The sequence below is a fragment of the Thunnus albacares genome, chromosome 18 (assembly GCF_914725855.1).
Source record: "Thunnus albacares chromosome 18, fThuAlb1.1, whole genome shotgun sequence".
NCBI classification, from domain to species: domain Eukaryota; kingdom Metazoa; phylum Chordata; class Actinopteri; order Scombriformes; family Scombridae; genus Thunnus; species Thunnus albacares.
Genome location: NC_058123.1, coordinates 5,266,742 through 5,288,215, shown reverse-complemented (window position 1 = coordinate 5,288,215; position 21,474 = coordinate 5,266,742). Strand labels below are relative to the sequence as shown.

General features: G+C 38.5%; 3 protein-coding genes across 5 annotated transcripts; 2 read left to right on the top strand and 1 right to left on the bottom strand.

Annotated features, from left to right (window-relative positions):
- Window positions 1-74: 74 nt before the first annotated feature.
- Window positions 75-10,418, bottom strand: ccdc62 (coiled-coil domain containing 62). The gene is made up of 13 exons (XM_044333495.1): window positions 9,130-10,418; window positions 8,966-9,006; window positions 7,808-7,951; window positions 7,013-7,205; window positions 6,611-6,777; window positions 6,260-6,361; window positions 5,720-5,891; window positions 5,382-5,483; window positions 3,599-3,687; window positions 3,074-3,174; window positions 1,993-2,152; window positions 746-967; window positions 75-575 (listed from the first exon to the last, which is right to left on the bottom strand). Exons 1-13 carry the CDS (start codon window positions 9,209-9,211, stop codon window positions 519-521), a joined length of 1,632 nt encoding a protein of 543 aa, XP_044189430.1. The 5' UTR covers window positions 9,212-10,418; the 3' UTR covers window positions 75-518.
- Window positions 10,419-11,980: 1,562 nt separating this feature from the next.
- Window positions 11,981-17,890, top strand: denr (density-regulated protein). Of its 3 annotated transcripts, none has more exons than XM_044333518.1 (8): window positions 11,981-12,209; window positions 13,257-13,369; window positions 13,841-13,860; window positions 13,986-14,070; window positions 15,943-16,032; window positions 16,242-16,358; window positions 16,457-16,596; window positions 17,549-17,890. In XM_044333518.1, exons 2-8 carry the CDS (start codon window positions 13,267-13,269, stop codon window positions 17,591-17,593), a joined length of 600 nt encoding a protein of 199 aa, XP_044189453.1. In that variant the 5' UTR covers window positions 11,981-12,209; window positions 13,257-13,266; the 3' UTR covers window positions 17,594-17,890. The 3 variants fall into 3 exon arrangements, with proteins under 3 accessions (XP_044189453.1, XP_044189454.1, XP_044189455.1); XM_044333519.1 differs by lacking the exon at window positions 11,981-12,209 and adding an exon at window positions 12,290-12,380; XM_044333520.1 differs by lacking the exon at window positions 11,981-12,209 and adding an exon at window positions 13,009-13,049.
- A 100-nt stretch (window positions 17,891-17,990) lies between these two features.
- Window positions 17,991-21,259, top strand: LOC122968347 (hydroxycarboxylic acid receptor 3-like). The gene has a single exon (XM_044333506.1). The coding sequence runs from the start codon at window positions 19,198-19,200 to the stop codon at window positions 20,239-20,241; it is 1,044 nt and encodes a 347-aa protein (XP_044189441.1). The 5' UTR covers window positions 17,991-19,197; the 3' UTR covers window positions 20,242-21,259.
- Window positions 21,260-21,474: the final 215 nt, after the last annotated feature.

Genomic DNA, 21,474 nt, shown 5'->3' with positions numbered 1-21,474 from the left:
GCGCACAGGAAAAAAAACAATAACTTTATTAAAAAGATGCGATTGCCAGGCAATAAAACACCACTGATATGTAATTTTCATATAAATATTTTATCAAAAAGTAATGACAAAAGTTACAAATTGTTACAAACTACTAACAGATTTCCTCTCTGAGTCACCGGTTAAATCTGCAGGCAGTGAAACTGGAAAGACAATACAAGGACACAACACTCAACAGCCCTGTAGGACTGGTTTCACATCTCACACACAACACACAATACAGCCTTTAAAATCTTTAAAAATACACTGTATCTGCACTGTGGTAGAAAATACACAGAGTCATCTACTAGCACCAAATTAATGACATTCAGGACAGTTTATATTTTTTAATCACTTCATCATTTTCCTGAGTTCAACCTTCAGTTTCAGGTCTCTTTCATGTTTTAACACTTGTGTTTGAATCTGACTCCACGGAGTCACTTTAATACTGAAGTTTCCACCAAAAAAAAAACATCTGTGCTTCAGTCGGCGTTGAGTCGTCAACATGGCGGGATGGAGCCGTGTCTCTGGCAGGCGTTGGGTGGAGTTTCACCAGCCTGTTGGAGAAGAAGAAGAAAAAAAAAGCTGTGATGTCTTAACACACCCAAAACTAAAATGAGGAGCAGTTAGACTGAACATTTCACACCCTTGATGCCACACCCCATCTATGAATACAAACAGACAAAGAAGAAGAAAAGAGGTTGAAAGGCCTGACGTGATGCTCCACCTTGTGTGTCGGGGTACTCGGCTGCTGGTGGTGATGCTGCTGGTAGTGCTGGTGGGGGGGTGTCGGGCATTTATGGGAGTAAAGGGGGTCAGTGGTCCCACAGCTGAGACTGTTGTGTACAGAGCTGTTGGGTCTGAAGACGCCGAGCTCTGAACTGGTCAAAACCTGCCTGGACTCATCCAACAGCTGCTGCAGAGAACAGCTGGACAGAAGATCGTCACCCTGGTAACAGATGCAAAGGAAGCTCTCAGTAATCTAACGTATATAAAATAATAAAGGAAACACGCTTCACTGTCTTAGATGAGAAGGTTGATAATGGGGTTTCTTGATTCATAAGGTACGTCTTTAGTATTTAAAGAGCAGTGACACTTCAGCAGATAATAAAAAAGCACCACAACTAAGAAAATGGAAGGAAACAATTAACCAAATCTATCAAATGGAGATTAATAATCATAGGAATAGAAATTTAGCTGAGTTGTTGATGTGAGATGGAAAAGGATACAATAGCAAATACTTTGACATTCACTGAGCCAAACCTACACTTTTATTATTATTTAATTACTTTATTTTTTCCTAATCATCCTTGCTTCTTGTTTCTTTTGTAGGATGTAGGGGGGTCATGTGATGTAATGGGGGGTGTATAGTTCAGACATGGTAGACATTTTTTTTTTCAGGATTTTTCATTAAAATGTCATTAAAATTCATTAAATTTCTGGTAGGTTTATTTGACTTTTAGTTTTTATACACATTTTTTGGGTGAAAACACTTTTTTTTTGTTTTCTGGCTGAAAGTTAGGTGAGAAGACTGATATGACGCTCATATCTGTGTGACAATGTGAAGCTATAGCCAACGGTCAGCTAGCTTAGCTTAGCATGAAGACTGGAAACAGCTAGCCTGGCTCTGTCTGAACGTGCTACAAAACCGGCGGAAACTAAAACCACGACTTGTTGTTCTTATACCTTAGTTTTTGTACCAAATTAGTGAGCTTTTGAGGTTTCGTTACCTTTGAACAGTTGTTTCAAGTCTATATGATAAGCTAAGCTAACCAGCTGCTAGCTCCAGCTCCATAGTTACCATACAGACGTGAGAGTGGAAACAATCTTCTCATCTCTCAACTCTTCACTAGCAAGTTCCCAAACTGTCTAATTATTCCTTTAAAATGTGGACCACTCCAATACTTCATGTTGATATAAATCACAAATATCTCGACTCTTCTCTGAGATGTATCAACACAGTTTCTGTCTTACATCCTTCAAGCGTGCTGCGAGGACTCCCGGGTCCACGTTTACTGCGCCTTGCAGACCGGTTGCAGGTAGAGGAGAACTCTCATGTGCAGGTCCGGAGGTCTTCGCTCTGATCGATGAGAGTGATCGGTTATCCACGCAGCCACATCTCAACTCGTCCTGGCTGGGACACAAAAACAAGGACGATGAATCATTTATATTTTCTGTTCTTGCATAAAAGGAGCGAAGGGAAATATTAACGATGCTTTGTTCAAAACACTGGAGAAAGATTTGCTCTGTATTGTTTTTATTGATAGTTTATGTCACTTATAATTGATTCTCCCTCCTCTCCTTTCTTTTTTCCTCTTGTGTGTGTTTTTTAGTTCTGTTCTTTTTGAGTTTCTTGCCCCTGTGACATCCAGAGTGGGTGAAGGGAGATGGGGAGACGTTAAAGGATAAAGCTGGCGATTTTCTTTTTTTTTTTGTCTTATTGTCAAGTCAAGTATTGTGTGTGTATCCAGAGCCTGATATATGTTATTCCTCTGTGCCGTAGACCTCTGTTGTTGCCAAAAAACTATTAAAAATGAGCCACATCGCTGCACTGGGTGACATATTCCTTCACCACAAAGATTACGGTCATGTAAGTTTGTTTAGAAACAGCTCCAAAGACTAATAAAGTTCAGGAGGCTGTTATGTGACTTCTGTACTGTGTTGTGTGTTGACGACTAGCCTGCTGACTGTCATTAGACTGTGAACGTGTAGGAGAGCAGAGTGTGTAGAAGCTGTGATTTTCTCTCGATCCTGGTCATCTGTGTAGCCTGAGGGAATGAGTGTTTGACGTGGAGTTCAAGCTCAAATCAGAGCTTTTAGAGGAAAGTCTACGTGTACGCTCCCTGCTCTCTACTGCTCCGTGCTTCTGTGTTGTTATCGGAGCGTCTGGGGCTCCATTTAGTTTGAACTCTTGCTCTTATCCTGGCTGCATGAAGGTCGTTCGTCTCTATTTGTCCTCATCACCAACACAGAAGCTTCTCTACAGACACAAAATATCTCTAAGAAACCGTTCGCTACGTCGTGCATTAACATGTTTTCCTCGCTCACTATTCACCTGCCGATAAATCCCTGACTGTTCGTCTCCCTCAGAGCTTCTCGGGCGCTTTCCAGGTTCAGCTGCAACAGCTGCAGGTCGTTCCTCTGATTCTCACACACCTGGAAAACACACACACACACACACACACACACACATATAGTTTATTTATTCACATTACAGATAGCCAGACACAAACTATCTGACACTTAAGAGTCACAGTGAAATTTTAAAAATGTGAATTACACACATGTTCTTTTCACTGTGGTTTTATGGACATGAAGGTGAGTCAGAGACACACAGTCTCAGTAAAGAAACTGCAGGAAGACTCTGAGTTATGCTGCCAAACCAGAAAGTCGCCTCTGACGTCATTAACAGCAGGAATGAGGAAAGATGTATCTCATAAACAGTGTTCTAGTATATTTCATTGATCATTATTATTGCTGGTTGTTCATTTTCTTGGCATGTTGTGAAGCTGAGGGATCATTTGTGTTGGATATGAGTTTTTTCTTTCCCCCTGTGAGATATTATATATATTAACTGTACCTGTCGCAGGCAGCGGAGCTCAGACATGGTGCGTTCCTGTTTAGAGTGAGCGAGTTCCAGCAGCTCGTCTTTCCAGCTGTCTCCCTCCCCTGGTGGGAAAAGATCAGATGCTGCATTTATCTGAGCAGGAACAACCATTTGTCAAGCTGGGAAATATCTGAAATTACTGCAGAGAGGAAAATCAAGAAAAGTAGACCTCAGGGATCAGATAGAACTACACTGTGCACTCATTATCCTCAAGACAAACATGCTCATTATCTCCACATCTCCCGCTTCTCAATCTGACAGCTGAGCAGGAAAATAATGTGACTGCACCTGTAGATGATGGTATAGTTTAGTGCTGCACAACTTTAATAATCAAGATACTGTTTGACTCTTTCAGCGAGAATAAAACTTTTCTGTTTCCAGCTTCTTGAATGTGAGAATTTTCTGCTTTTCTCTGTTTTGTATCATAGTCATTTAAATATTTTTGCATTTTAACTGTTTGTTGGACAAAACAAGCACATTTTATAGACTAAATAATTAAACAAATAAACCAGAAAAATGATTAACACGTTAACTGATAATAAAAGCTCTAGTATAATTTCTATGATGAATAGCTGGAGTGGCCATTTTTTTAATAATCAATAAAACTTCAATCAATAAAACTTCAGTCAAACCAAAGGGCCACTCATGCACCGTGGAGATGTGATGTACACAGACATGAGAAGTCCACTGTTCATAAAAAGTCTTTACATTTTTCTTGAGGTTTATGTAAACAAAAAAACAAATAAATCGTGGCTCCTGCTGCTTCTTTTTCTCTGGTAAAAAAAAAAAAAAACCCACCACAGACCCTCCCAGGTGCCTGCTGGTAACCTGAAGTGCTCTGAGTGTTATTATATAATAATAATATCATAAAATAAAACTTAATACCAGTAAACTGACTCTAAATATGCAAAACAAGCAAATAATTCAACAAACAAATAACAGTCTGCTGACTCTCGTGGTGCATTCAGGAAACATCTGAAAACTCAGCTCTTCTGGAAACACCTCAACACCCTTTAACGTTTTTGCACTTTGTTGATTGTTGCACTACTTTTCTTGTTGTTGATGGTATTTCTTGTGCACTTTTCTGCTTCCAGTCGTTTCTTACTTTAATATAAAAAAACAACACTTCTGTCTGGCCGTCTTCTGTCTTTCTCGCTGCACTTCTACCTGATCGGCTACTTGAGGATTTGTATTGCAGCTCTTTTGAGTCACTGTCACTTGATCGTATTGTTTTGCTTTTAAATTGCTTTGGATAAAAGCTGCCAAATGACTAAATGTAAATGTGAGAGAAAATACTAATAATACATAATAATCAGCAAATATCTAGACTAATCAAACACTCAAAGCAAATACTGATAATTAATAAAATAAGATAAGTTCTATGTTATGTTAGCCATCAGTAAAATGTGATGTTTGCAGTTCATATATAACTTTATATAAAAGGGAAACGGCCTCAATGAGATTAAAAACATATTTTACAGGAGCATCGTGGCCGAGACAGCAGCGCTACATGGAAGATAAAACACAGAGGTTACAAAAACACTATTAATACGTTAAAATATGAAGAGAAGATCAAAAGGATAAAGATTCATAAAATAGCAGCAATAAATATACCGTAACATTATAAAAACAAAATCACAGTAGATTAAAATTCTTGAGAAATAAATACATAAAATGGATAAATAAAATATATCCTGATATTCCAACTAAATGAATGGTTGAGACATATTATTGAACATATTTTAGTGTAACTAACCTGATAAGAGCAGGTCTCTGCGGAGCAGCTGCAGCTCCTGTTTGAGGCGGATCATCTCTTCTCTCTGACTGCTGCTCTGTGTCACCTGCTGCTGCAGCTCCTCTAAACCACAACAAGACACGTAGAGCTGAAATAACTCACCACTCATTAATAACCATTCATTATTTTGATAATTGATTGATAGTTTCCATACTTTTTCAAGCAAAAATGCCAAAATATTCTTTACCTCCAGCTTCTCAATTTAGCAGCTTTTCTTTGTCGTGTATGACAGTGAACTGATTAAGATGATTGATTTGAAGTCTTTGAAGCCATTTTTAACGTGTCCTGTACTCGTGTACCTTTAAGATGTGCGACCTCATGCTTTGTATCTCTGTAACGACGTTTGTTTTCCTCCAAGTCTCTCTGCAGTTTGCTTTCCCGTGAGCGACTCTCCGTTAGCGACGTCTCGGCGTCTCGTAGACGCTCCGTGAGGTCAAATATACGACTGGAGGCGTCAGTCACGTCTTTGTCCTGATGGGAGAAAAAAATTAATCACATTAACCAACCGACAGTCGTGATGTAGAGATACGGAACGCCATGCAAGGAAACATCACCAAGAACTCGCCATCTTCACATTTAATTCATGATGTCTAATTAATTATTAATGATGTATAATTCTTTCTTTTCTTTTCTTTCATATATGTATTTATTAGTTTAGGTTTTTCCTTTGTTTTTTTCTGTTTTAAATGCAAATAAAGAATCTAAATCCAAAAATCTAAACAGGATGTTACAAAACCATGAACAGATACAACTCAATGCTAATCCTCTCCGCTACTGATAAAGACATATATATATATATATATGGATGTTACAAAACATAAACAGGTGTACTAGTGTACCTTGAGTTTGAGCATGGAGCTCAGTTCTTCTTCTCTGACCTGCAGAGAGCCGACCTGAGTGGACAAAGCCACGACCGTCGAGTTCAGACTCTGGTTCTTGTCCTGAAAGACGCCAAAGACACTTCAATGTAAAAGCAGAGATGCTACGTCTCGCTTTACCAGATCTGTGTTGAGTTTGAAATGTATGAGAGCTAAAATAATCAGTACATAGATATAGGAAGGGATACACTTTAATACATAGTGTTTAATAATTCATTCGTATCCTCCTATGAACGGGGAGACCTGCTATAAACCTACATTACCAGCCTTTAACTATCAGCAATAAAATACTGTATATATATATGACGGCACCTCAAAGTCTTGACATTTTTGGCTGACGTGCTGCTGTTTCCTCTCGAGCTCACAGAGCTGCTGTTGGGCTGCGCTGAGCTCCTTCTGGACTTCCTTCTCTCTGGTTTCCACCACCCAGACACGTTTAGTCAGGACTCGGATCACATCGTTACGCTTCTGCAGCTCATCTGTACAAACGACAACAAGTTATGAGTCGGTGTGGAGCTGATGTAAAGACATTAAAGCAAGAAAAGATACGTGAGCCTGGAAAGTCAAGGACAAAACAAGACATACGGTATGAAAACGTCACCTTTGACTCTGAGAAATAAAAACTTTTTCACTATTTGATATTTTACAGACAAACAGATTAACCGATAATGAAAATAATCGTTAGAGATGTCCTCGTGGCCTCCGTCTCCTCACCGTGTAATCGGGAACACCTCTGCTCCACGGCGAGCATCCTCTGGCGGTCTTGTTCCCAGGCGTGCAGCTGCTTGTGGTGGGAGGCGGCCGCGGCGTTCAGCTCTCTGTCTCTGTCCTTCAGCTCGGCCATCAGCAGCTGCAGCTCCCTCCTCTGCCTCTGGATGGTGGAGCCGCTCACGTCGCTCACCGGAAACTTTGTAAAGCAGACAGAGGGACACAAAAACACGACGTCTATGTCATACAGGCATTTATTGATGAGTTAGCAATAGAGCTGAAACAATTAGTGGATTTATTGATTAGTTGATTGACAGAAAGTAATTTTTTTAAAGCAAAAATGCCGAAAAATTAATAGTTACAGCCTAAATGATGTGAATATTTACTTTGGTCTTTTATGATAATCAACTGAATGACTTTGCACATAAAGAGCAGCAGTGTGCTGCATAACTCGCATAATATAACGAGTTGTTTTTCTCGTTATGATGAGAAACTAGGCACTTTTTTTTGTTATGGTGGCAGCAATACGTTTATTATATATTATATGTATACGTTGGTCCACTCAGTGGTGTGCATGTCTTATTGCTCACAGCAGTCCTACAGTCAGTGCTGCACAGTGGAAAGTATTGTATCGTGTGTATTTCTGGGCTGCAGTGTGTTTTCTCTCACATTGAGTCTCTGTACATCATGAGCACTGCTGCTGGATGTTGCTGTGTAGTAGTTTTGTGTATTTTTATGAAGGATGTGTGTTGTGTGGATTATGTAAAGTTAATCTAACCGATATTCCCATTTTAATCTCACCTCAGTGTCCCCAGAGATGGGAGGATGAGGAGGGTCTGCTGGGAGGGGAGGGATACTTCTGGACCACTGTTTGGCTGTGTTGTCCATCTTGAAGCTGGTTAAGACAGAAGCTTGACTGGGATGCAGCGGAGCACCACCGTTGTCCTTAAAAGTGTCATTACATACACATCACAATTAGACACATGTAACACCAACACAATACTGGGTTAATGTTATCTAGAAAGAGGCTGTTGTGACACAGTTTTACTGTTATTTTTTATTTTATTGTTGGATTATTTACTCAAACTAAAGCTTGTTATAATCCTCTCTACTCTTTTTAAATTTACATGTCACGGTTTGTAATTGATTGTTAATAACTTGAGTATCTTTTGAATGTCATATTCACATAGTTTTGCACAGAAAACAGTCAATTTATGACAGTTTTTAGCTAAAACTTGAGCTTGTTGTGTTTAATACACTGAGTCAAAATAACAGATTGCTACTGTAAAGTTAATCCAATGTAGTATTGGTGCTATATATATTATTACAACTCCATGATCTTTTCACATTTAAGTTATTGTGTTACTTCAAGTCTCTTATGATGATTTATGATTAAGCAATTAAAAGAAACCAATAGGATCACACCACTCCTATGTTCTTAAGGAATTAAATATGTTAAGTTTTGATAACTTTCTTAAATTAGCTAATCCTAAACTAATCTATAAATGCTTTAATAATCAGGCTCTCAGGGTTTCTGGCTCAGTAACACGAGGTGTGTTGACTGTGCTTTCATAAATCCTCACTTGGACAGACGGCTTTTTCTGTTCGGGGATCAACATGTGGAACTCTTTACCTACAGATGTCAAAATGGATCATGACTGGGAACATTTAAAACTCAAACTGAAACAGTCTTTAAAGAGAGATCAGTCATGTAGTCGTGACTGATTTGGAGCTTTGTTGCATGTAACTTTTATTTTGTTTGTGAGTTGTTTGTGTTTTGTGCTGCTTTGTATGTACTTTGTTGTGCAGTTTCATGTGTATTTTACTGTTGAGTTTAATGTATTTTAAAAGCCCATCTAGGAACTGTCATTGCAAACTAGCTTAGGCTATAAATGCTGTGTTACGTAGCATAAGTTCATGCTATACTGCATGAAGTTGACATTACAGTGATGTCCTGACCTGTTTAACTGGAGTGCTGTGCCAGATCTCAGCTGGAGTATCTGAAACAACAAGTCAAAGTGGGTGTTAGATGGTTGAAATTTTGCCTCATACATGTCAAAATAAACTGACCATGATGGGATTGTTGTTGATGAAGAAAATGAATCGATGGTGTGGATGTTTACCAGATGACCAGGGGGTGAGACCGGCTGGGACTCCTCCAAAAGCTCTTCCATTTGAGGGGGGTAATCTTCTCCCTTCGTCCATCGCATCATAACAGTTATATTGTAATATATATATGTAGTAATATTACACCCAACTCAAATTCCTTAATGTTTTTCTTCCTGTGTTATGATGCCTTCATTGTTGTTGTCTTGAGCTGGTTGTGGGCGTCTTTTGGCTAAAGCTAAAGTTAGCTTACCATCTCTGACAGTTACTGAAAGTAAACAAAACACTTTAAAAAAATACTTGAACGTAATTTCACGATATTTTCTTTTCTAAATATACAACTTGTTCCTGGAAGACAAAATAGTTAGCTAACGTTGGTTTCACGGACTGTTTTTCGCAAACTTTTTTTTAAATGACTGAAGCAGGGAGACAAGGATCGGACGATGACGTCACTCCAACGGTCGCACTGGGTCCCGCACTTTCACTGAACTCCCGAAATAAAATAACATAAACTGGAGGAAGTGTGGTTTTAGTGAGTGTCACTACAACTTCTTTATACGTGAACGCCGTTTTAAAGAGCTCCGAGTTGTTTCTAATTAATTTCTGATTTCAGTACGTCTCGTCTTATCCTTGAAACACTCAACCCAGGATGTTGTTAGAGTTCTTCTTCTACTCTCGTTTTACTGGCGGATCGCAAACATATGCAAGGTGCATAACGCCACCTACTGGATTTAAACAAAACTCTCCACTGACTAAATAAATAATAATAAACCCTTCCCATCCATTTCCCACTCTGCTATAAATTCTCTATTCTTCAGGTGTTTGAGAGAAACTACTACTACTCCCACAACACCCACAAATCTCATCACTGCATCTAAAATTATGTCAGTTTTCTCAGGTGTTCTTTGTACTCCAGCAGCACAGTTACCAAAAAGGCCAAAAACATCACCTGATCCTTGAAAAAACAAAAAGCAAAACTCATCATGTTTTCTGGGTGATTTGTCCTCCTTAGCTTCTTGTCTTACATCATAACATTTCTTACCTACTTCCTCATACTTCTTCTTAGCTCTGACCCGGATTATTTCTGCCTGCCTTACTCTCTGGAAAGTTATCCTCCTACGCTGCATGACTCCCTCTCCACTGAGTGAAGACACTCTGGATCTTTTTCACATAGTTTCCTTCGCAATCATTCTCCCCACATTTACCACATGTGGCAACATCACTCCTACATACAAACAATCTGTGACAAAACTTCTGACAATTCTTACAAATGTTTGTGAACATGCTGCCTTACTGGGTACGACAGGTGGTCCAGGAGCAAATCAGTAGAGTTTAGAGTGAAATTCTCAATATAAAAGAATGAATGAACAAACCACTCAGTTTTGAAAAAAAAAAAAAATTTAGGATACTGCTTTTTTTTTGTTGTTGTTGTTTTTGGGTTTTTTTTACAGTCATACACCTTGGAAAGTAAAAACAATATATCGCCTCTCCCTCTCTTTCTCTCTCTCAACTTTAATTAAAATTCATTTGGCTTTATTGGCACGACCATAATGAAATACAGTGTTGCCAAAGCACTAGTGCAGCTGTATGAATGCTGCAGAGGTGGAGGAAGTATTCCTTTTCTAAACTTTATTTTTTATTATTTTTTAGCAGAATGAAATAACAGAGCAGACCAGGACATCAGGGGCAATATACAAGTTCAGACATAATATGGCTGGCTGGGTTTACATTATGATAAGAGTAACTCTCCAAAATCTCACATGGAAAACAAGTGTAAACACACAAACAAAAAAACAAGTCTTTCTTTTCTTCTTTTCTTTTCTACTAGAAAAGGGAAATATATATCTATAGAAAAATAAACCCAAGAATTATTTTAATAATTAAATACTAAAGTCAAACTCAATATGCATTCATTGCTAATTAGGCAGATTTTTAAAATGATATTTAAAAAAATCAAATCAAATTGTTCAAACTGTTCTTTTTTTTCTTTTTTTCTTGCTTTTTTTGTGCAATACAAGTGACCGTCATGGAGACACATATGACACAGTACAAGATAAGAGAAGAGGAAGAACTAGATTCAAACAAACCGAAACAAAAATAAGAAAAGAAAACAAAGGCAGAACAGCTGCAATAATAACAACAACAATATAAGAGGCAAGCAAAAAGGAAGAAAAAAAGCATAGATTTTCTTATTATAGTTAGCATGCGTATAGGTGTGTGTGTGTGAGTGTAGAAAGAAAGAGAAAAATAATGTATCTAAAATGCTCTGGGAGGGCATCTCTGTTTGGCCTCCTTGGACAAAAAAGGTAGCAGGGTCAGTTTTATCCTTTAAATAATAATAATAATAATAATAATAATAATAATAATAATAATAATAATAATAATAATACTTCTTAGCTCTTTCCCCTTCTACTCTTCCTTGCCCCACACTATTCTTGTTCAACATGTCCCCAGGTTGTTTTGCTGCAGCATTCATTAATAATTAAGTATTAAAGTCATACCCAATATTTATACATTCCTATATAGGCAGATTTTAGAAAATTCCACAAAAAATCTAATCAAATTATTATCAGCAAACTCTACAATAGTCTTGATGATTTTCAAGTTGTTGTGACACATCCTTATCCAGTGCAATAATTACTCATTTCAAAAGGAGGAAGCTGTTCAAAGACCTGGGAGCAGCTGGAGAAACTGTTTTTACTCTGCGCACTTTACTCAACCTGGATTCCTAGATTCAAATGAAGAAACTGGTGGAAAAATATAAATAACTGTCAAAAGGATCATCATTAACAAACAGTGGGGAGATAACAATACGTCATGGTAGCGGCTAGTCTGCCTGAACCACAGAAGAAGACGGTTTTAACGGGTGAAGGTGCGTCGGTTCTCCGGAACAGCAGGGGGCGCTGCTGCCGCGCATCAACACCGTCTGTCCGCCGCTTCAACTAAAACAAGAAGCGGCTACCAGGCGTGCTCAAAGTACGCCAACTAAACCTTATTCAACAACAAGAATGATCTTCTGAAAAAAGTCAAACTAACGTCAATAATGCGAGCGGCTTCACTGGACAGACAGCAGATTTAGAGAATATTTTTTTGCGGGGTACGTAGACTCGACGTTTTTTCTTCCAAATCTGTGTTCAGTTATTCAGCAGCAGAGCTCGTCAGTTAGCTGTTAGCCTGCTGAGCTAACGGTGACAGCTGGGTGACTCAACGTTACCTGATGAATGAAACCAGTTAAACTCATTTCAGGGGGTTTATTTTCCTCAGCGAGGTACAGTTTGTCACCACGACGATAGTGTCGACACTAACTGTGATATTTAAATCGTATTAATTAAAACACGTATCGTAGCTAAGCGGTTAATTAAAAAAAGCATTAAAACAGCCGCATGTGTGAGCTAAGCTAAGGCTGACTACTTCGATGCTATCAAGCCAACTATCCACTGATCTGCTGCAGCTGTGCTTTTAATTAGCCTCCTGAGAGACCGACTTGTGTAAATGTCTGACTTATTCCAGTTTATATATGTGTGTTTCACGATGTTATCTGTGCTGACAGTTAAATATAAGAGCAGTTAAATATATTATTGGCAAGGAAGGCTAGCATGATGAAATACTGACAGGAACCTCCGTACTAGTATGACAACTGATCTGATGACATTTTTATTATTAATGTGAAGTGAAAGCTTCAGGTTTTTATCCTCACCTCATATTTAAGTTATAATATAATCACAGAACTACATTTAAAGGACAAGTTCACAATTTTAAATGACCTATGGGCTTTTTTTTTTCAAAGATCATTGGGTATTTATTTTTAATTTTAAACAGATGGTCATCTCTATGACTTGAATGTAATGTTCTAAAACTGAGGTGTTTGTGGCAATTTGGTTTAAGACAAATATATTCAGGAGTAAATCAGCCAGTAAAGCAGGATCCATCTTTAAAGGTGATTTTGGCCTCCATCACTTCCATCGAAAGCACGTTTGAAGGATCTTTTAACAGCCAGTATGAGCAGGGGGAATGATTACAGCGAGGAAAACCTCTTTCATTGTGCATATGGACACCTGGCTGTTGTTTTAAGACAGTCTTGAAACATTTTGAAGCTATCTTTTCATGTTTTTTTTTTGTCCATGTATCTGTTTTTTTTCTCTAGATAAATTGTGATGGCTACTACTGAGATGGAATCGGGTTCTTCTGAAAACAGATCAGAGCATGGGACGGTTGATCCTGATTCAAAGTACCCACTGAAAGTGCTTTACTGTGGAGGTAAAGTACACAAGCTTTCACTCATGTCATCTTTACAAGGTTTATATTGATACTAGGGCTGCAACTAATTATTTTCTTGATTAATCGATCAGTTGTTTGGTCTACAAAATGTCAGAAAATGGTGAAAAATATCAATCATCATTTCCTGAAGCCCAAATACAACCTAAAATGTCTTGTTTTGTCCCAACCAACAATCAGATATTCAGTTTATGATCATAGAAGGCTAAAGAAACTAGAAAATATTCACATTTAAGAAGCTAGAATAAGAGCATTTTGACATTTTTTCTCTAAGAAATGACTCAAAAGGATTAATCAAGCATTAAAATAGTTTCTGATTAATTGTCTGCCGATCGACTAATCGATTAATCACGTAATTGTTGCAGCTCTTAATGCTACCTTTTTGAGAATGTGATTTGAATTATTAAATGAATGATTCTCTGTTTATAATGAATTCTTGTCTTTTCTCTGCAGTGTGCTCTCTGCCTACAGAGGTAAGTTTAATTATCAATCAAATGAAATATTCTGTAGCGTGATCCAGTTCACTAAATCTCTCACAAATCCGCCTTATTTAGTATATTTAATCTTTAATTCTCTAACTGCTGTGTCGTGTCTGCAGTACTGTGAGTACATGCCCGAGCCGGCCAAATGCAGGCAGTGGCTCGAGAAGAACTTTCCAGATGTGTTTGCCAGGATGACTGTAGGTGAGTGTTATTTAAGATTATAACCAGAGATACTTACCTTCAATTTCGTCAAAGTTTGCATACACAGATAGAAATGAAACATAACATATCGCTGCACAAGAATACATTAGAATAGATAGTGAGGGGTTTTGGATGTGGGGATATTTTGGTGCAGCTCATGTTTGTCTCTTCCTGGTTAAAGGCTGCAGCACATTGAAGTCATGTTTTCACTTTTTATTGATGTACAGATGTGACGTGTGTTTACCACTTAACATACAGCCTCCTTTCAGTAGCTTTAAAGTTTGGAAAATGAATCTTATTCCACATTTTAGGACAAAATCAGTATCTGTATCATCTTGTTCCAGCTTTTCATCGAAGCGCCACGATGGGAAATAATTCAAACCCACCGTGCTCTTCTGCGGTCGCATCAAATGGAAATATCTTAAATGTCTTGCGCATCATTTTATACACACTAATTCAACCTGACAGATGTGGTGTCTTTGGAAACTTTGGGCTCCACTAGAATTTGAACTTATGTGGATATGAACAATATTTTGCTGCAAGGCAGATTTCAACAACACAGAAGGCATCAAGATGAAATGTAAAAGCAAGATAGTACATTATAAGAAGATTCATTTAAATTTAGCTAAATAGAAAATAAAAATAAGCTACAACAGAATAAGGACAGTAAAAAGTTACAGTGCAGTGTGAGATATGTTTAAGAAGCCTCAGAAAACAGAAAAGTCTTCAGCTTTGATTTAAAAGATCTGAGAGCTGCAGCAGTTTGTTCCAGATATGTGAAGTATAAAACCTGGATGCTGTATAGTCTGGAACCACCCGCAGGTCAGCGCGGTTTAAAGAGGTGAAACAAATGGTGATTTTTGTTTGTTTGGAGTAAAGAATGTGTGCTTTCAACTATTGTTTGCTGACCTACAGTGATTTTATTTGAACTGTTAACAGTCTTCAGCGCTGACTAAGCTGGAGAAATAGATTCTCATTTATAGAGTTCAGACGCAGCCGCTGCTTCACTCCAAGCCAGTCAGAATCTCCAGGAAACGATCAGAGAGGGAGACGGTCGCACTTTTAGTCGCACTGAGATCTTTTCAGTGTGAAGAGAAGCTGTTTCAAAGCTGGGAAATTTAACTGATGAACGACTGTTAATACTCACAGGGATTTCAGCAGCAATTACAGGGTACAGTGGTGTGTTTATAAGCACGTTGGAGTCACTACGAAGCCCTAAAGCTGTGAAAGGATTTACTCTGAAATAGAGCTGCAATGGACGGAAAATGAATCTGCAATCAATACTCGTTTTGAATAGTTTTTTTAAAGAAAAAATCAATAAATATCCAGCTTCTCAGATATTTTCTGGTTTCTTTCATCTTTTATGATGGTAAAGTAAATATCTTTAGGTTGTGGACTATTTATCGGGAAATTTGAGGACGTCACCTTGATCTTTGGGAAACAGTGAACGATTTTTTAACCATTTTACAGACCAAATGACTAATTGATTAATCGAGAAAATCATTGACAGATTAAGAGACAATGAAGATAAACGTTAGTTGCAGCCCTTATTATTAAAATTTTAACACAAGTACACAGTTTGTGCTTTTTATTTGTGTACTTTTATGAGCAGAGTCTTGAAATTGTGACAGTACTGACAAAACAAAGTTCACTACGTTGTATACAGAGTGAGAAATGGCTTCATAATGAGGTCAAATCTTACAGAAAACAGATTTTCAGGTCTGAAGACTAATTCTAAAGGTCTGTAAAAACTGTTGCAAATACACACTGTCCTTCCAGGTGTGCACACGAAGTATAACAGTCATCCAAAAGGTAAGAGTTATTGTTGCCGGACTGGTTTTAATGTCTTTCTATTGTACTTTTGTCCAACTGGCCCGGCAGCGAAGGCACCCAAGCAAGAACCCGGTACTGGAGATGCCCCCCCTGCAGGCGAGGAAGAGGAGAAAAAGAAACAGAAGAGAGGTGTGTTATGAAATATGAGGAATTTGAGGCTTCTTATAGGATGTTATGTGTTAGTTATACATCCAAAGATATGTGTGTAGAGAGTTTCTATGCTTGTAAGGAACTCATTCTTCACTGCTGTCTATCTAAAGATGTAGTTGCACAGTTGGAAGAAGTCAGATAATCACTCGGAGCGCTGATGTTTCCGTGGTAACTCACTTCATTTCCAGGTGGAAGAGGCCAGATCAAACAGAAAAAGAAGACTGTGCCTCAGAAAGTTACGATAGCAAAAATCCCGAGAGCCAAGAAGAAATACGTCACACGGGTGTGTGGCCTGGCAACGTTTGGTAAGAGTTTTGTTTCTCGTTAAACGTGATGTGACTTTTAATTTTCTTTCTCTTGATGCTTTTATTCTTAACATGAATCCTGTGTTGACTTCTCGCAGACATCGAACTTAAAGAGGCTCAGCGATTCTTTGCCCAGAAATTCTCTTGTGGTGCCTCCGTTACAGCAGAGGATGAAATAATCATTCAGGGAGATTTTACAGATGACATAATCGACGTCATCCAAGAGAAGTGGCCTGAGGTGAGCTGTTAGAAAACTTTGTATCTTTAAAAGGGTTCATCTTTTTAATCGTGACTTCTTCTTCTCTTTGTGCATTTTCTTACTTGTCTGTCGTTTTGCTCTCAATTTAATTTTTACTGGACGAGGCAGAGCTGAGTTTGAACCTTCCCGTGCCTACACTGTGATGTTAAAAGATTTAAAATAGCTGGCTGCAGTCTATCTTTATACTTCAGGATCTCAGGACCGGTTGTATATGAGCGAGCTTGTCATGATATCCAACTGCCCAGTGAAGTAAGTTTAGAGAGAGAGAGAGAGAGAGAGATAGAGAGTAAATGGTATTGTGGTATTTCGTGACTAAATAATAAAACTGAAAACACCAGTTTGCTGCTCAAGTGTATTTTAGGTGCTTTTTATTTCGAGGCAGCTGATGTAGAACTGACACACGTCAGCTTCAGTAAAACGGAAGACCAAAAAATGTTTTATGTAAGCCAGAAGCGCCAGATTGTCTATGCAGGAGTTTATTTGCATCTTATGACACTATTCACGTCACATTTTCCATGTGATAAAAGCTAATGCTCTTAGTTGTTTGTAACATTTGCACCAACAAAAGTAAAAGGAGATAAGTCTGATCTTTTTCTGTAATTTTCTTCTTGTCAGCAAATCCCACAAAAAGACCGAAACTAACAACATGTTAGTACGACTGTGGACATCAGATCTAAGCTCATTGGTTCCTTTTGAAGATGTAAATCTTGAAAAAAAAATGCTCACAAATTTATATAGTTTCATTTTTTTTAAAGACTCAGTAACTTCCTAAAACAGCTGGTTGTTTTCAGCAGTGAAACAGGAAGTAATAATGCATTTGTAGGAGATTTGTTGACAAGAAAAACATAGATTATCATCAGACTTATCCTTTTAAATGTTGAATTCACACACAGACAACACAAATATTGAATTTATTCTCTGTGTCTTGTAGGTGGACGATGACAGCATTGATGATCTGGGTGAAGTCAAGAAGTGAAGACCAAATATGCACTTTTACTGAAATGGATGTGACCTGTAACAACGACAACCTGGCCAAATGTACACATTAAGTCATTTTATACTTATTTTATTTACTGTACATAAAAAGCTGCGGACTTGGCCACTCACTTGGCATTTTTTTTTTTTTTTTTTTTTTTTTTTTTTTTTTTATTAGTTAATAGCTGCTTTCTCTCGTTTGCCAAAGGTGTGGTATGACGTGAATCCCTCCCAAATGTTGTTCACTCAAGCAAACTGTAGGCTAATAAATTTCAGTCTCCTTCGCCTGTAAACTCAAGTCTTTTAAGTTTGTCTTTTCTTTCTTTTCAATGGTTGTGTGTAGCAGGTCATTTTTAACAGGGGGGGGATGGCCCAGTGGGAGGGTTTGGGTTAACCAGATTATCAAATATCAAATATAGGCCTAGCCTAATTTCTGATATTATAATTGCAATTATAATTTTGATTTAATAGAGCTGCTATTAAGCTAAATACATATTTTGTGTGGGCCTATTCTTTTACTGGATGTGGACATTAAGCATGTTATGGTATAAACTTTACCTTGAATTATGTAACTGTAGCAGCTCAACACGTTGAGGTCAACGCAGGTAAATTTCTTCAGTTACATAACCCGCTCCACTCCCAAACATCTATAGTAAAAACTATATCTGTAGTCACGTCACCCTTAACATATTTTGTTACAGAGGCGGGTTGGTCTGGAGGTGTATTTTTAGCAGCACAGACGCTCCTGAATGATTATAGAGACACACTGCTGCCTGAAGTATTCCTGTAATATTTCTATGATCCTCTCGCTCCTCCTCGACTACACGTTGCTACTTGTCACTATAATCATGGTGATGCTACTCTATAGAGCATATGGGGTATAATACAGTATAGAGTTGAGTATTATAGTAGAGGGAATATTATCGATCCAAGATGAAACTGATAGAAAGGCAGGACTGAGAGGAAAAGGCACAATTACAAATTCATCTGCTACTTCAGAACCACGGACAGCACCATGGATTTATCAATACACAGCACAGTTCGGCTATTGATATTTCAAAGCCACGGTCGGGGCCATAGATTCTAACTCCAAACCTCAGTCAGACAAAGGATCAATGAGTCAGGTAGACTAGACTAACGTTCAACTAAACAACCCCTCTGCCCCTGCATTTTCTCTGCTACTGGAGGATGGAGAAGGGGAGGATGGCAGGTTAATAAGGGGGGATGGCATCGCCCCCTCATCCCTCCTCAAATCACCTACTGGGTTTTTCAAAAACCCATTAAACATTTTCAGGGTTATAATTTGTTGTAGTCACCTGCTTTATCTGAGTCATGTTAATGGCCGCAGGTTAGTTGTTTTTCAAGCACCCCTCTCAATACCCATGAGTGAGCCTATTCCCCTGAATAATAGTTTGATAATGAAGCACACTCCCCAGATGGATAACATTTACAGTTGTTTCCATGCTCCTCTGGGTCAATATCACTTCCCAATAGATAGTGCACAGATGTTCGCTCCACTTATGAATTAGTATGTTTGTCTGAGAATCATTTGCATGAAGGCAAACATGGATCCCTCCTAAAGATGTCAGCTGATACAGCATATCTATGTTGACACTATATAGAGCAGCGGGAGCGTGTTGTGCTTCACTGACGGTCCAAAGGATGAATGTCTCACACTTAAACGTCTGCTGCGCCTTCGAGTCTCCCATCCTGGACCAGGTTTTGCCTCCGATACTGATCCTGGAGTTCATGTTTGGACTGATGGGGAACGTCGTCGCGCTGTGGATGTTCATCTTTCACATGGACGAGTGGAAGCCCAACGCTGTGTACCTGACTCACCTGGCTGTCGCCGACTCCATTGTGCTGTTCTGCCTCCCTTTCAGAGCAGACTACTACAGGCGGGGGAAGAACTGGGTCCACGGCGATGCCATGTGTCGTATCCTGCTCTTTCTGCTGGCAGCCAACCGTGCCGCAGGGATCTTCTTCCTCACGGCCGTGGCTGTTGACCGATACTTCAAGATTGTCCACCCGCTGAACCGGATCAACCGAATGGGCCTTGGCTATGCTCTCTGGGTCTCCCTCGGTCTCTGGGGCCTCATTTTTCTTGCCACCGGGTACCTCCTTGCCGATGAGCACTTCTACCCTAACGGCAACCGTACGCAGTGTGAGAGTTTCAACATTTGCATGGGCTTCACTCCTCTCTCCACCTGGCACAACGCTTTCTATGTCATCCAGTTTTTCCTGCCCACCGCAATCGTCGCCTTCTGCACGGTCAGAATTACGTGGCAGCTGAGGATCAGGACTATGGACAAAAAGGGGAAAATCAAACGTGCCGTTCAGTTTGTCTTGGCTGTGGCTTTGATCTTTATTACTTGTTTCTTCCCCAGCACTATATCACGCATTGCTGTCTGGATCCTCAAGGTATGGTACACCGAATGCAAATACTTTGCGGAGGCCAACCTGGCGTTCTACACGTCTGTGTGTTTCACTTACTTCAACAGTGTCCTCAACCCTGTCGTCTATTATTTCTCGAGCCCTGTCTTCAGCGGCACCTTCAACAGGCTCCTGAATAAGCTGCTGAGAAGGAAAGAGGACAAAGATGTGTCAGAGTCAAATAAAATTTCCACCATTGATGGTAGAAAGAATTAAATGCTATCATTATAGATATATTACATGAATCCAAAAAGCATGTTAAAGGCCTTGGTGTTGCTAAAATATATATAATCCACATTTATAACCTACTATAATAAAATATAGAGGACATTTTGCTGTGTGATTGTGAGCAATTAAATTACTAATGTAAAATCATTAACAGCTTAGAGCTGTGCACTTGTGTTGGTTGAGTATAAACCAGTGTGAGTGTAGTTGCAGTGTGGGATTTAAAGAGCTGTTAACAATTAAAAATAGACTGGAGTGGTTTTTGTAGAAAAGGAAATAAATCACCCACAACAACACTTTCCCAATTGTCAAAATAATTTAACATGTTATAAAATATTTTAAATGCAAAGAGATGTTTTAAATTCCTCTTATTGTCCGTGTCCTTGTCATCTTGCCCTATTTGTCTTTCATAAGACTTGATTGTAATTTCAATATACAATGTCTAACTTAGACATTTTTTCCTGGTTTGTAAAACACAGTAGGTTCAGGGTTCGGGAAGTTCCAGGTTACAGGTTGTTAAGTTTGCGTAGTGGAAAAGCAGCTACTATCTGTCCTATAAATGATGTTATATATACAGTATATCCGCTGTTCTTGGTAAGGTAGTAAATATAATCATGTCTGTTGTCAATCACATCCACTGCAAACAGAAAACTGATTTTCTGCCAACCAGTAGAAAAAATATTTACAGTATAAATCAGATGAACAAACAGAAGGAGGCAGAGGTGATTTCAGCACTGTGAGGAAATGTCAATAAATGCACAACTTGTACATCAACATAACTGGGAAAATGTGTGAAATATTCATATATTCTTAGATGTAAAGTGTAAAGGGATAGTGAGCATGCTAGTAATGTCATCAAATTACATAAAAGCATGAAATGTACATTGTTTTCTGCCTTTTGTCATTCTGTGTGCATATATTTTTGCTCATATAAATTTCTAGTCTTTGCATCCTGTCCATCTTATTTTCTTGTCAAATATCAATTAAAGATTAAAATAACCAACATAAATTATGTATTAAGTTTGTGTCATCAACAATATATAAATACTCCATTACAAGTAAAAGTCCTCCATGAACAGTCCTACTACAGTAAAAGTACATAAGTATTATGAGCTTGATGTAGTTAAAGTATTGCAGTAAAAGTACATAAGTATTATGAGCTTGATGTAGTTAAAGTATTGCAGTAAAAGTAGTGGTTTGGTCCCTCTGACTGATATATTATAA

Bases quoted from the DNA above. Each gene is read 5' to 3' on its own strand.
- ccdc62 (XM_044333495.1), bottom strand. From the start codon at position 9,211: ATGGACGAAGGGAGAAGATTACCCCCCTCAAATGGAAGAGCTTTTGGA. The intron at 7,206-7,807 runs GTGAGATTAAAA...TGCTTTACAAAG, and splicing joins CCATCTCTGGGGACACTGAG to TTTCCGGTGAGCGACGTGAG. The intron at 3,688-5,381 runs GTTAGTTACACT...TTTTCCCACCAG, and splicing joins CAGAGACCTGCTCTTATCAG to GGGAGGGAGACAGCTGGAAA.
- denr (XM_044333518.1), top strand. From the start codon at position 13,267: ATGGCTACTACTGAGATGGAATCGGGTTCTTCTGAAAACAGATCAGAG. The intron at 13,370-13,840 runs GTAAAGTACACA...TTTTCTCTGCAG, and splicing joins GAAAGTGCTTTACTGTGGAG to TGTGCTCTCTGCCTACAGAG. The intron at 14,071-15,942 runs GTGAGTGTTATT...TTTGTCCAACTG, and splicing joins GTTTGCCAGGATGACTGTAG to GCCCGGCAGCGAAGGCACCC.
- LOC122968347 (XM_044333506.1), top strand. From the start codon at position 19,198: ATGTTGACACTATATAGAGCAGCGGGAGCGTGTTGTGCTTCACTGACG.